Source organism: Ammodytes marinus (genome assembly GCF_949987685.1).
Source record: "Ammodytes marinus genome assembly, chromosome: 17".
NCBI classification, from domain to species: domain Eukaryota; kingdom Metazoa; phylum Chordata; class Actinopteri; order Uranoscopiformes; family Ammodytidae; genus Ammodytes; species Ammodytes marinus.
This window is the reverse complement of record NC_137221.1, coordinates 20,378,471-20,393,202: the sequence shown is the minus strand read 5'-3', so window position 1 is coordinate 20,393,202 and position 14,732 is coordinate 20,378,471. Positions and strand designations below refer to the sequence as shown.

At 44.5% G+C, this 14,732-nt stretch overlaps 1 protein-coding gene across 1 annotated transcript; it reads right to left on the bottom strand.

Moving 5' to 3' along the window:
* Positions 1-4,948: 4,948 nt before the first annotated feature.
* On the bottom strand, positions 4,949-13,887 carry ube2ql1 (ubiquitin conjugating enzyme E2 QL1; the record flags this gene model as incomplete). The annotated part of the gene is made up of 2 exons (XM_080046148.1): positions 13,495-13,887; positions 4,949-5,080 (listed from the first exon to the last, which is right to left on the bottom strand). The coding sequence occupies exons 1-2, from the start codon at positions 13,846-13,848 to the stop codon at positions 4,949-4,951; spliced, it is 486 nt and encodes a 161-aa protein (XP_079902274.1). The 5' UTR covers positions 13,849-13,887.
* Between the last annotated feature and the right edge of the window lie 845 nt (positions 13,888-14,732).

Here is a 14,732-nt window from a genome sequence, read left to right as displayed (position 1 = left end):
CATAGTGGGGAACAACCCCCAGGTGTTACTAATCATGACAACAATGACTCAGCATTTGAAGCATTCACAATACCAGGCCACTCAAAATGGACCTATCGTTCAGTTTATTACAGTATGTGCACCTGTGCTTTTCTCTACTGTGACATCATGGTCAAAAGGTCTTCCGTGAAAAAGATTTCCAATTTTCACAGCGAGAAAATCTATCTTTTCTCTATCTTTTCATCCCTGTTTCTCTCGTAAGCCTTTATCACTCGCCAAGGATGGTGAAGGTGGAATATGTCGATGTCCAATCAGGTGTCACGAAGCTATGGGGAGGGAGGCTGAGGGTGCTGTCAATCAAGAAGTCTACACAGTCCTGAAGAGAGGAGGTCCAAACAGGTAAACAAGAGTAGTAGTAGTAGTTGTAGTAGAGGGCCTTTGATACAGATGACACTTAAAGGCTGCACTACACCAAGTGACGCATAGACATATTTTGCTGCATGACATACTAAATGCATGGGTAATGTAATACAATATGGATCATGGTCATACATCATCTGTTGTTCATCTTGTTTAGAGACTTTCTTTTGGTAAACATTCCTATCAACTAAAGGACATGATTTTTCTGAGCAACTTTACTTCCAACATGGCCACAATTTCCTCAACAATTCTTTAGAAGTGAAAGTGAACACACCAGAGATGCCTCACTACACTACTGTTACTGTGCGGGGGCACAAGTACGTTAAGTACATTTGGTTCTTACAATGGACACATTACTATAGGTCATTTTAAAAAGTGTCTATTTTATGTTTTCGCAAAATAAGCCTCCCTTTTCATCTTTAGCCCATGTTGTGATCCCAGCAATGAAGTTGGTGAAAAATGTAATCAAAACTGATAAAAACAGGATTCTTCCTTTAGGGGTGTGTGTATTTTCTTTACACTGCAACTAGTTTAACCTCAGGAAAAACTGCCTGGATGTTCTTTTTCCGTTGGAGGAGTCCACTCTTTAATCTCTCAGCCTGACCCGTGCACACACTCTCTTTAACACATCCACTTACAGGCGCCTTTGAAAAGATTAGGGTGACTGCTCCGAACCATACAGACAGCAGGAACACTGTGTAACCATAAAGCTTGAGGCTGTCTGATAAAAGTACACAAGAGTAGAACACATTACAGTCTGTCCTTACCAAGGATGTAAGAAATAATGTCTTATTGAATGCAGGGAATGAAAAGTGTGACAGTGCAGGGGCCAGGCAGAGGACAGTGGCCTGGAGTGAGTCATTAAAATGTAAGCAGCAGAAAAATAACAGCTCATGACATAATAAATGAAACAAAACCACAGTCCAATCAGCGGAGTTTGAATAAGCTGTAACTTTTATTGCACATTCCTGTTTGGTCTTGCATCGACCTTTCACCTTTTTGAACGTGTAAGACCTCGGTCTCTAAAAGAAACCCAAACACTCCAGTCCAGAGTGGGATGAAGTTGCCCCGGAGTAACTGATCACAGGTCAGATGTGCACATTCCCTTTTTTTTTTTTTTTTCCCACCAGCGAGATTTGAAGCCAATAGGGAGGTTCATACTGATCCTAGATCTGTGACTGCAAGGGAACGTTCAAGTCCAGATCTTTGTTGTTGACTGCATTAACCCATAAGCCAAAAATCACTGTTTAGCGCAGGACCAACGAGGGAAGGGACAGTAGTGACATCACGGAGGAGACTAGGAAGTGTTCAAGGGAGCGTAGACATTTTATCTTGAGTCCACTTGGATGGACTCCCGATGCTCCCTTAATAATCTTGAGGCTTTGCAACCTTTTTGTCCTTCTTTACTTCCTTCAAGTCCCCCCAAATAAACACACCTTCCCTCATCACACAAATACATAGGCTATCATTCTTAGTACGCGTTTTTTTTTCTTTTTTTTCTCTTCATCTTCTCGTTATCTTGTGACAATACCTGCAACATGCTTCAAATCTTCATTTTGGCAAACCACAAATAAATTAAAACACGAACATTCATAAAACACAATGTGACATTTGTCTTTTAGGACGCTTTAGAAAGAAAGAAAAAAAGAAATATACATACAGTACGGAACCCGGATAAAGAGAGAGAGAGAGAGAAAAAGAACAAGGAAAAGAGAAGCATTTGCATTTTTGTTTTACCCCCACCTGTTTCTTTTTCTTGCTTTTCTTAAAAAAAAGAAAGATATACAGTAGCTAGCTACCAATCACGTATCACATGCAGATATATTACAACATAATCAGTTCACCCAGTTAGTGTCTGCAAACTACCAATCTAAAACTATATCACAAAAGTATTCTCTTGAAACCAGCAAACACTCAGCTTTTGAGATATTTTTTCTCTACGTAATAATTCAGTTTACAGTTGTTCTCCCCCGTCTGACGAGCCGAGAGATCCCTACACCATCGGACCTGATGAATGACTAGCCAAATTTAAAGAGGACTAACACGCTTCCATACACGATCACACATACCAGATGGTGTGTTATTTTCCCTTTTCTGTAGCCTATTTTTTTTCACAATGGAAGTGCAACACACAAACACGCATTTGCGCCACTCACACACAGGCGGACATTTGTTACTCGACCATGGATGCAACGCAGGGGGGGTCTTTGAAAGTCGACGCAACCCGATCCCAGACCCAAGAGCGGCCTATAAGCTGAGAGTCGACTGGCATGGAACTACTCATAGGCTCTACATGCCTCTCCTTACCTAAGCCCATGTTCTGCCTTCCCTACACTCCCCACAACAAAAAACAGTACAGGAGCGGAAAGTGGCATAATGTCATCGGCAGTCGGGAGCTTTTGACATCCTGCATCCTTCCACCTCTCAGCTGCTCTCCTCTAATGACGCTCTGGCTGAAATGTCAGCCCAATTAGCAGCTTTCCCCTCTGACATTTAACTGGCAGAGAGCAAATCAAACTGCGGACAGACAGTCTAGTGGCCGGTGTAGTCCCTTGATTGATTGTGACCGATGTCTCTGCGGCCCTACAGTTAACATTAAGATATTTATAAAGTGTCCTCTTCAAGGTTGGATGTCGGGGGGGGAACTGTGTGTCTCTTAAAGTAATCACAGCGGGCAGAGCAGAGCAAATCGTATCAGTCTTTTCGGCCATTTTGTAAGCCACCTGACATTTCCGAGAAGCAGCCTGCTCTTGATCAAAGCTCCCACAATTCCCTCCTCTCCCTCTCTTCTTCTTCTCCTCTCCCTCTTTCGGCAGACATCAATCAGGCGGCCTCTGAAGCGTGCGCTCAGCTAAATTACCACTCCATCTACAGCTGCAGGTGTACTAACGTGTGTGTGAGTGTGTGTGTGTGTGTGTATAGGACATCTTTAAACGTCCAAAGCGTTTATTCTACTGACCTTTTAGTTCTTCACATGGATCGGAGAGAGAGAGAGAGATAGAGAGAGAGAGATAGAGAGACATGGACAAAGCCACGTGCACGTACATATTCAGTCATAACCATACACGTGTTTACAGCAGTCGCAATCAGCAGGACGGTGACGAGTAACGTAACAAATAAAAAACAGCACTCCCTTTAGGCCTTAGTGTCATTCACAGTAAATCTCTGTTTAAAGGGTTGTCACCCTTGTTCACGCACACACACACATACACACACACACACATATATATACACACATACACACAGAGGCACACACACTGAGGCCTGGCCTTCAGCTGTACCATCTGGTATCTAAATCATGGGAATTACAGTCTTCTCGCTCTCCTCCTCACACACACACACACACACACACACACACACACACACACACACACACACACACACACACACACACACACCCACACGATAACATGAGAGTAGAGAGAGAGAGAGAGAGAAAGAGAGGTGACTGACTGTCAATCTATTTATCATACTGTACATAGTCTCTGCATGAAGCAACGTGTGACGTTTTATCTCTCCATTAGAAATCAATATCCATCTACGCAACAGTGAGCTCTAAATTTAGCCACAAGAGACGAGGGAGGGAGAGAGAATCAAAGTGGACGAGCGGGCGAAGAGACGGATAGATGGATAGATAATTTAGATAGATAGATAGAGATAGATAGATAGATAGAAAGAGAGCACAGCTCCATGTAAATTACAATCTTCATGTTGCATTGAACTGTGAGCAACGGCACAGTCGAAAAAAGAAACTGGGAACGAAAGGAGTGAGTGAGTACAAACGCCAGTGCGCTGTCCCTCTATTAAACATTAACAGCTTCGTTTATATGTAAATGACCCGACAGCTACAGAGAGAGAGAGAGAGAGAGAGAGAGAGACAGAGAGAGAGAGAGAGACAGAGAGAGAGACACACACACACACTGTGGGTAAGTGACGCCAGTTCAGTGCTGCAGAGGGATGGTAATAGGGCAGGGGAGGGGCGGACAAGCCTCCTAAGTCAGTAGTCTTTCACATGGGGTGGTAGAGTCCACATTGTCCGATTTATCCAAATGCAATGAGTGCATGAGTGTGCGTTTGAGAAAGAAGAAATCCATGGACGGTAACGCACACTCCTGACACACAAGCACGCACCCCAGCTCATGTCTGATTCTGATCGGAGTGACGAATACACCCTCCCCCCCCCTCTCAGGTCTTTATTCGAAATGGTGGTTAATTGATGGGAAGGAAAGTCTCTTCTTCTTCTTGAGGGGAGGAGTGACCATGGCGATCAATGACAGAGTCCTTTCTCTTGAAGTTTCGGTGAAGATGAGGACAAAAAAAAAAGACAAAAAAATAACAATAACAAGGACACACAAAACCGAAAAGAAGAAAAAAAATCTCTTGAGCGAAAAATCAGCAAAAATGTGAACCCGAGAGATGGTTGAGTTAGCGAGCGTGTGTCGTTTTGCGTGTCGGGGCTAGCTGGAGTTTTTTGATCCGGCTAGCGCTGGAGGGTCGGGGGGGAGGAGGAGGAGAGGAGGAGAGGGGGGTCTGGTTGGCCTGGCAGCAGTCAGCCGTCGGACACGGGCGGAGAAACCCAGCCGTACTTCTCGTGGGTCTTCACCAGGGACTTGAAGGTGGCCTCGGCTTCCTTGCGGCTGAAAGCTTTCTTGGACTTCCCTGATTTCCTACATATGCGTCCCTGTGATAGAGACAGAGAAACAGAGCTGAGGTTAGGAGTTGTGTGGATAGATATCATCATCATCATCAATAATAGAACTGACTAGAGATAGACCGATTATTGGCATCGGCCGATATCGGTGCTCACTAGGCCGGTTAAAAAAAAATACACAAAAATGTGTGAAGAAACTGCGGGCAGCCTCGTCTTAGTGTTTCTTTTTCATTTTTAACCCAAATATTTAGCTTGTATTCTATCCTCATTTTCTATTACAATAATCACAGGCTGCTGGAAAGAAATCCAAAAGTCCCTCATGGCAATATTTAAGAAAGTCGACACCAGGGAAGGCCAAGTGAAATAGGCAATGCATATTTCTTCTTATTCATTTAATTTGACATTTATTTAATAAAAGTAAATTTAAGTAAAAAAAAAAATCGTATTTGTTGTTATCATTAATTCTTTGTATTTTATCAAATGGAAAAAAAATAAATGATAATAATAAAAATTTGACATAGGCATAATATATCGGCTATGGGCTATTGAAAAACCCATATCGGTCGATCCCTAGAACTGACTGGCTCCTTCTCTAGGATTGTCAGTGCACACATACCTAGCCATTTCATGCATCAGTTTTCCTCGTCTCATCTCACAGGGGAACAGGGGACACCATGGCGGAGGCACAGATAACTACCGGATAACTAGAGACACCAAGGTTGTGTATGTCATAATGTCTCTGGAGAATTGGGGGGAGCTTACGTTCTACATCCACAAACATATTGCACATTTAAAGCATTTTGGAAGCCATTTTACATTCTAAAGCAGTTTAAATAATAATTTTCCACGCTTGTTATTGTAGGTCGTCTGTACACTTTGGTTTGTGTGGGGTATAAAGATTGCAGATTTTGCTGTAGCTGTTCCCCCCGTTTCCAGTTGTAATGCTAAGCTAAGCCTTATAATTAACATGTCGTGTGGTGTCTCTCATCTAGCTCTGAACAGTTTCAAAATGTCATTCCTTTAATGGTCTGATTTCAGTATCTTAAAAAGTTACACTAATAGGCTTAACGTGATTACAAAAAAGTATTCCAACTTCATTATATTCTTGGCAGTGGGGAGATTTGTTTTTGTTTTCTGTTTTCTAGCTTAAGATGATGTTAGATGATGGGAATTGTTGTTGGAGATAGCTGGCTATAGCCCTGAGCAAAAGTACAACGTCTGCCAAAGAAGCTGTTTTCACAGTGTGCATATTTGTTTGTCTAACATCTCCTTGAAAATCTCCGACTTATGAATGAATTTTCTCAGAATCGGATAGACAAACCGGTCCTGAGCCAAAGAACAATTGATTAGATGTTGGTGAAGATCTATCTCCAGGATTAATGTATTTCTGTCAGGCCAAAACTGATAAAAAAATAATGGAGCAAGAGCCTTCATTCCACATTCTATGGTTGGGTGTTTGCTAAATCTATTTCACTTAAAATGCAAATCCACCAGGTGTGTAGCGGGTGATTGAAGCGTCATTAACGCTGCCAAAGAGGAAAAGCAATTCTGGGAAAATTCTAAATCTTTTTTTAGGTATGTCAAAACACTGTTAGTGCATTCTAGATAGGCATCGTCGGATTGAAAAGACAGATTGTGTGTTGTTTTGTCAGGCAGTATGTCCAGGAAAAATATAAGGACAGAGACACAGCCCCGCACATATACGTGGATAAACTTGACAGGGAAAGCACTGCCAATACTACTCAAGTCTCCCCACTACTCAAGGGGGGGGGGGCATGTTGACAGGACAAGTGGTCTGAAATGCAACAATAGATCAATGTTTAAAGGCAGGGGAAAGGGCTTTTAAGACGCCAGGTTCAATCGGACGTAAAAGTAGGCTACACCCTCCGCTGCACTGAGCCATATGGGAACACCAACCAACCACTGCAAGAGACTATAGACAGGCTGTAAAGATGACAGAAAAAGTCAATCTACCGGCATGCAACACTCTTGTGCTCGGTATGAAAAGACATTTTCACACAGAAGTGCTGAAGCCCTCCTTCCTTCACACAGTCGGAGCTAATAATAAGCCTGGGATGACATGGGGCAAAAGGAAAAAAGAAATGGATAAAGGAGGTGCGGGTGACGATAAAGCTGCTTATTCCGTTGTTGGCAGCGGTGCTAAGTCTTCCCTAAAGAAGAGGAGGAGTGTGTGGGAGATGGAAAAAAGAAACAACTGTCTTGGCATTGACAGACGAGCACTCAGATAGATACGCAACCATGGCAACGGTGTGATTCACAAGAAATGTTGCGGCAGTTTGAGATGCATCACATTAGGTGTAAAGATCAACTCCCAAGCAGGGCTGACACCATAATTGGGAGGTCGTGACAAACCTACACACGGCAAAACAGTAAATCTCTCTGTCCATGTCCAGTAACACACTCTGTAACACTGTCTGCATCACTCCCCTCCAACCAGAACAGTTAGAAAAATGGCACTGAGGCCACTCGGCTCGTCTGAAAGCGATACTAATGGAATGACTTCAGGCGGTGAGCTCGGCTTGCATGCTGCAGTGCAGTGCAGATAAATACACTTGTGATGGTAGACACCCATGGTCTGCACTTAAGTCCTGAAGGAAAACACTGGCTAAATGGACCCATGGGGGTCAGCGATTGACACAGTGTCTGATACACAAGGCAGCAATGATCAATGTTTCAATTGGTTTCTGAGTAAAATGAGGAGATCCATACCACGCTCATGTCATGCCTATACGTTCCATAAAAAGCGGCTGCCAACAGCCCGTTAGCTTATCTTAGCACAATGGCTGGATGCAGGAGCAAAGCAACAGTAACAGAGTCAATCTTACCTTTAATGCAAGCTAATGAAAACGACAAGTGGTAGATAGTTAAAGATAATGTCCATCAACAGTAGTGATTGAATTGCATGTTTAGTTCTTGTGGCCATTGGGGTGTTGTCTGAGTTAGGTGTTCAAATAAAAAGCATGGTCAAAATAAGGGGTTTACTTTTTGCAGCATCCATTGGAGTCCATCCAGTGTGCCCCCCAAACAGTGTACTCCTGGGTATAGAAGATAACAGCAGATCACAGTATTTGTCCACTTCTACTTCTGTCTCAACGCCAGGAAAGGAGGACCCAATACAAGATTTAGTTGAGGACTGGAGGCACTAACCAAGAGAACAGTTGATCTGCATTATCTATAGTATTAGTATTATCATGGCATTAGTGTGGAGATTTTTAAAGTTGTCACTGCTTTTCTTGGATTTTAGGACTACAGTTTTGAACTTTCAAATCAAGTCAATTGTATTTATACAGTCCAATATCAGTCACACATTCTGATTTCAATCTATACAATCTATACAGCTTAATACACCCTTCATCTTTAGACCCTCAATTTGGGAAACTGCATGTCTCATTTCACCGAGATACATCAAACCCAGCCCAACGTTGATTCTCTGCCCTCATGACATGCGATGGACAACCAGTGTGTCCTCCTACTGCGTACCTGCTCGGCTATTTTAGATGAAAAGTGATGCAGAGGGGATAAAGGCAGACGAGGTGATAACATTGAATGATCTGGAGATTAGGGTTACCAGTTTCCATTCCGGTAGCTACACTGGCCTCATTTCGGCCCGCGGGGCTTAGCCAACACTCGCGCTCTGTCTCAATTTGTTTCTCTCAACTGCACACACATTCTCACAAGCCTGCCCTATCATTTTTACAACTCGTGCCTTAATCGATATTGAAATCAATCCCCGCTATGAATGGCCACCGTGACAAGTCATTTGACCTTGTGTTGAGTTTGATGCATGACAACGCTTCAAATGAATTTGGCTGATCTCACCACTTGAACTGAAGACAATAACTTGATTCTGTAAATTGATTGGTGCTGGAACCCGGCAAACATTTGACGCCCTTGTTTGGTCACCCAATGCGTGACTCAATGAACAACTCATTCAGATAGATACGACATGCAGACATCTTGGAGTTCTCTCTCTCTCTCTCTTTCACTAAACCCCATTGAAAGGAAACCTCCTCTCTATACTCAAACAACAGATCCACACATCCTTCAAAAGGGGAATAAACAGCTTGGTGTCACCTACGCAGCGCTGCCTAGAACCTGCTCTGCCTCTCTGTGCAGCCAGAAGCCTGTTACACAGGCTGACACACATAGATAAAGCCTACTGTCAGAGAAAAACCGTGACATGCTGATCGCTTTTCAAATACTGAGCACACCTCCTAACCACCCGTATCTTCACATCCATGCCATATGGTTGCTGTCAACACCTCAAAATGGCCGCCGCTGCCTTGGATGGATATCGGTATGGCAATTGGCCATCATGAGAGAGGTGCGATTACCATGGTGATGGATGGTAGGGGGGCGTGCCCTCAGCTCAACATCTGTTTGTCATTAAAACACATCGCTTATACACAATAGCTGGCAATTGGTTTGTTTGCTATGAGGAGGACAGGAGGACACTGTGTGTGTGGGTGTGTGTGTGTGTGTGTGTGAGGGGGCGGGGGGGGGGCAAATTAGATGGACTGAAAACAAGGGTTGTGTGTGTGAGATATCTCTTCCTATCCTATCTTACTCTGCTTCAGATATACCTAAAGTAGAGTAAGATATGAGTAAGAGAGTGTGTGAGTGACAGAGTGAAACAAAGTTTGCTAATGTTTGTGTTGGTAAACAAGACATGCACAAAGGTCTGGGACTTCAGCATTAAAAGGGTGAAATTGAGCATCAATTGGCGCCATTGTGTTGACAGTCATCTCAAATAATTACTCGGTATGATGCAGGCAAAGATGGCCTCAGAGAGAAAGTAAAAATATCTGCCCGCGAGACAGAGAATGGGTAAACAAAAGAGTGTGTGCGTGTGTGTGCGTGTGTGTCTGTGTCTGTGTCTGTGTGTGCGTGAGTGTTGCGGTTCAGTTGCGCGAGTGCCCGGGGCCTATGCAGTGCCATGTCAGTGTTTATCTATTTCAGCTAAGCGCCTGCTAGTCGAGAGGTACACACTTGTGTAAAGTGGCCGCTGGTTAATCGTGTGAATGGAGATCAGTCAATGGGCAGAGCAGGGGGAGGCCCCAGTGCATGTTGGGAAGAAGCTCTAGGGGGGGATGGGGTTGGAAGATTGCATAACGCAGACATGTGCTTAAAGGGATAAACAAACAGGGATCGATGTCAACGTCATCATCATCCTCTTCCGATCATTAAGGAGAGCCCCGTGGGACTGGTGGCAGGGTCTTTAAAGGGTAATACCACCATTGGTCAGCTATTTAAACAGGATTGCAACTGCTGATCATTTTTTATAAAAATGAATATGTCAGTTACATACTAATTCACCACTAATTCATTTTTAATTTAGTCAACATAATATGGCCATGAAATGTCAACAAATGAAAAAGATAAGAGTGCAAGACAACTTGTCAATGTTTGCTCTTCAGTACAAACCCCAAAGGTATTCCATTTTGAATGAGATAGAATGAAGAAGAAAAAGTCAACTAATAATCATTACTAGTGTGGCAGCTTTTTGGTAGCAGTTCACTTCAGGCTACATTTGAAAACTAATGAATAATGAGCTATCAACTAAGCTGAATTCCATGTGATATAGGTCTGAGACTTTGTCAATGTGAGTATAGGCGACTGACAGTGTGTGGGATTCTTTGTATTGTGAGGAAATGTTTGCAAACAGATCCAATCAGATGTTACTGCAGTGCAAATGGAGGAGAAGAGAATGGGTTGTTGACTTTCATTCTAAATGACACAGGTGAACTTTCTAAACACTGCTGAACAGACAACAATACAGCCCCACCGATCAATAATAGACCAATTGGCTCAAACACTACGGTAAGGACGCCTGGTATATCAAAGATGGCTCTGGGTTTTTTCCCACACACACTACAACAAACTGTTTTCTACCAGCTGCTGCTCAACTCAATGACTTACAAGCTAGATTACACTGCAACAGAGATTGGTAGTTGAGCTTCTAAAGGCCAGAATGGTGAACTGGTGATGGCTTTTAGCTCAGTCCAAGCTCTTAAAATGTTACCTCATCTCAGCTTATGTGACTGTGTCTGTTTGTGTGTGTGTTTGTGTGTACGTGTGTGTAGAACTATTTTTGTGAGAGCCAATTTGAGTTTTAGACCTAAAGAGTGAGGACATTTTTGGAAAAGGGAGGACATTTTGGACGGTTCTCACTTCAAGACAGGACTGTTTGAGGGTTAAGACTAGGTTTTAAGGTTCAGGTACGAATAAGGTTTGTGTTGGGGTTAGTGTAAGGGTTGGGGTTAGGTAATTAGTTTTAATGGTTAGGGTTAGGGTAAGGGTAAAGGAAAACATTATGTCAATGAGTGTTCTCACAAGTATAGTGGTACAAGCATGTGTTAGGGTGTGTGTGTGTGTGTGTGTGTGTGTGTGTGTGTGTGTGCCCTCCTATTTTGCAGGTGAAAACACGTGTGTTGACTTTCCCCTCACCACTTTGTCACAGCATGTATCCTCTCGCTCTAAAAATAGGGAGGGAGCTCCCAAACGAGCCACATGTGTCTATTGTCATCATAGTCAAAGGGTTCCCAAGGATGACTAAATATATTCTGTGTGTTTAGGGTTTATACATAGATTCTCTATGCTCCGTTTGTCGTGATGTGGGTGAGATAGAAGACACCTTCCCAGAATACTGGGACATGAAACACGTGCAAAGCTATCTGCGTGGGCACACATCCACTCCACCGAAGAGGCAAACAAAGACAAACACACAGCACAGGAATAATTAATCAATATATTGTTTCCATTAGCAAACTGCACCATAATTAGGGAGCGCTGCAGAGCCTGCCAGCCCATCTCCTCGAGCAGCAGAAAATCAAGATGAACACACACAAACACACATGCACGCACGCATGCGCACACACACAAACACACACACACACACACACACACACACACACACACACACACACACACACACACACACACACACACACACACACACACACACACACACACACACACACACACACACACACACACACACACACACACACACACACACACACACACACACACACACACACACACACACACACACACTCCTATCTCACTCTGCTGTGTGGGTACAAAGTTTTTGCATAACCTCTCTTGGTAACAGATGCTTACTGGCCACAGCTGACTCGGGGAATAAAGTCCAGTTATATCATCGAATGCAGAAAAACAAAAAAAACATCAAGGGTTGGGGCAGAAGAATCTAGTGACAGTTTACATAAGGTCTCCTGCCTCAGAGCTTTCACACTGCTCATGTAAAAAGACGACGAGAAAGAAGCCCACTCTACAGATGAAATGACAAGAACATGGCACCAAAGTGTGCACAAGATAGTGACTATATGATGAGCGGAAAGCAACAAATCTAATCATAATTAGAAAGGCCATTTGGAGATGCAGCCATTGCCATTGGATTGCAGAGCTGCTGCTGCTGCAGTGCACTGGTGTTGTGAAAAACAGATTTGACAGGATTACATAACCCAGTCAGTGTAAGGCACTGCTGGTAGGTACTGTGTGTAGGCAACCTGCTGTCTCTGTTTATTCATCTGTACTTCTTTCCATCTCACGCGTTGAACCGTTGTCTTCCTTCACCTTTTAGAATAATCTGACACGAGCTTGGATATGGTGAGGAGGCATCACAGCCTGCCCTGCATATAGAGACTTTTCCATTGCATGGCAGCAGCTCTTTGTTGTCAAAGGAGGCTGATTTATGGAGGCGATAAAATGAGAGCAAACCGTGGGGACTGCGGAGAGGAGCTGGCACCAAGGAGATACAGATGGGGCTGCACTGCGTGAAATGGCCGTCATAAAGTCACATAAAGATTAATAATATTCACAATCATAGGTTTGCTTATGGGAGAGAGGAGGAGGGGGGGGGGGGGAGTCAGACTATAGGCCTGAGGTATTACTGTGTACAGCATCTAAAGCTCTCACAGAGAATAAAAATTAAATGCTATAAATAGGCTAGGCATACAGCAAAAAGGTCAATCTGACTGAAAAATGTTGTGTTGCTATTATATTTTCATTGTAAAAGGTAAAACTGTCTCCCATTGGGGTTTATTTCCTGCTGGTATACGCATGTTTAATCGTGAATATTCCTAAACATTCCCAGACCACTCCACTGGTTCCCACTTAATTGAAGGAAGCGCTCATTGCAAGCTGATTTCAAAATGAAAAAAATAACTATTTCAAACATCCATAGTTAAAGCCTCGCCATGATGGACTAATGTGGTATATGCGTAAAAAGCAGTTTTACGCGTGAATTACGCATGACGCACGAACGCCTAATGGGTGCCATGGCTAGAAATAGACGCACAGGAGATGATTAATATGCCAGTATGGTTGATGATACTCCATGCAAAGGACCCCCACCCACTCACCACAAGCCCCTTCCTCATCTCTCCTCCCCTTTCCCTCACCTGTCCTTTTACAAGGCTGGCCGCGAACTGCCTCATGACCGCCTCCACCGTGTAGGCGCTGGACCATCCTCGCGGGGTCAACAGCTCCATGCATATGGCCCCACCGTCCAGCACGTAGCCGTTCTCCAGGCGGGGCGTCAGCACGCGCATGAACGGCGGCGAGAAGGGGAAGTTGTCGGGAAAGGTGACGTTGAGCAGGATGAACTCGGTGCTCGTCTCCTTCATGTCCTGCCAGAGCGCCGAGTCCTTGTCCACCTGGTGCAGCTTGACGTTCCAGTCGAACAGGTTGTCCTCCACCAGCTCCACCGTGATGAAGTTGTCCCCTAACCGCCGGATCTCCTGCAGCTCCTTCATCAGCCGCCGCGTCCGCACCTGGGTGCAGTGTTGCCGGTGAGGCGCCAGCGCCGGTGCTATCGATGATGATGAAGAGGAGGAGGCACAGGTCGCTTTACTCCCTCCGCCTCCGCCTCCTCCCGTTTGCTTCTCCTTTGCATCCTTGCCCTGCTGCTGCTGCTGCTGCTGCTGCTGCTGCTTATCCTTGCCGGACGGCTTGTCCTTGCCGTGCTGGTCCAGCTTCCTCGCCTTGATCTCCGGCGTGCTCAGGATGTTGGTCTCGTTGTTGGCCGTCTGACAGTGTTTGTTGGTGGAGTTGTTTTTCTGGCTCCCCTTGGTCCCTTTCAAAGAGCCCTGGTGGTGCTTCGGGTCCTCGGTGTCTCGATCGTGCAGGCGGATCAGACCGATCTTCCGCAGTAAGGTGGCCATAATTTTTTTTATAGATCTATTTTCTTCCTCCGCCGATCGCCCCCCAAACAGGGGCAAAGATTCACCCGTTGGAAGTCGTTTCCTCCCCTCTCACAGAGAAGACCTTATCCCGATGCTGCTGATTAATATTAACCTTGGTGTGTAGGCTACCGCAATCCCCCCCCACCTCCGTTCACTGCAGCCTCAGGATGAACACAACCGGGGGAGCCTGCGCTGCTTTCTCCTCAGTGCATCATCTCGAAACGGCTCGGCTGAGGGGAAGAAAGAAAAAATAAAACACTGTAAAACAATTCATACATTCGAGTGCACATTCATATTAAAATAAAAATAAGACAGCAGATCGATGGCATTCAGTCGTTCTCTCCACAAGTGGACCGACATCATGACTGTGACTGCAGTGTTTCCAGTGATAGGACGAGGCGTAAGGCACAAGCACTGAGGAGCTCCCTATAATACATTTTAACAGCGGGCTCTAC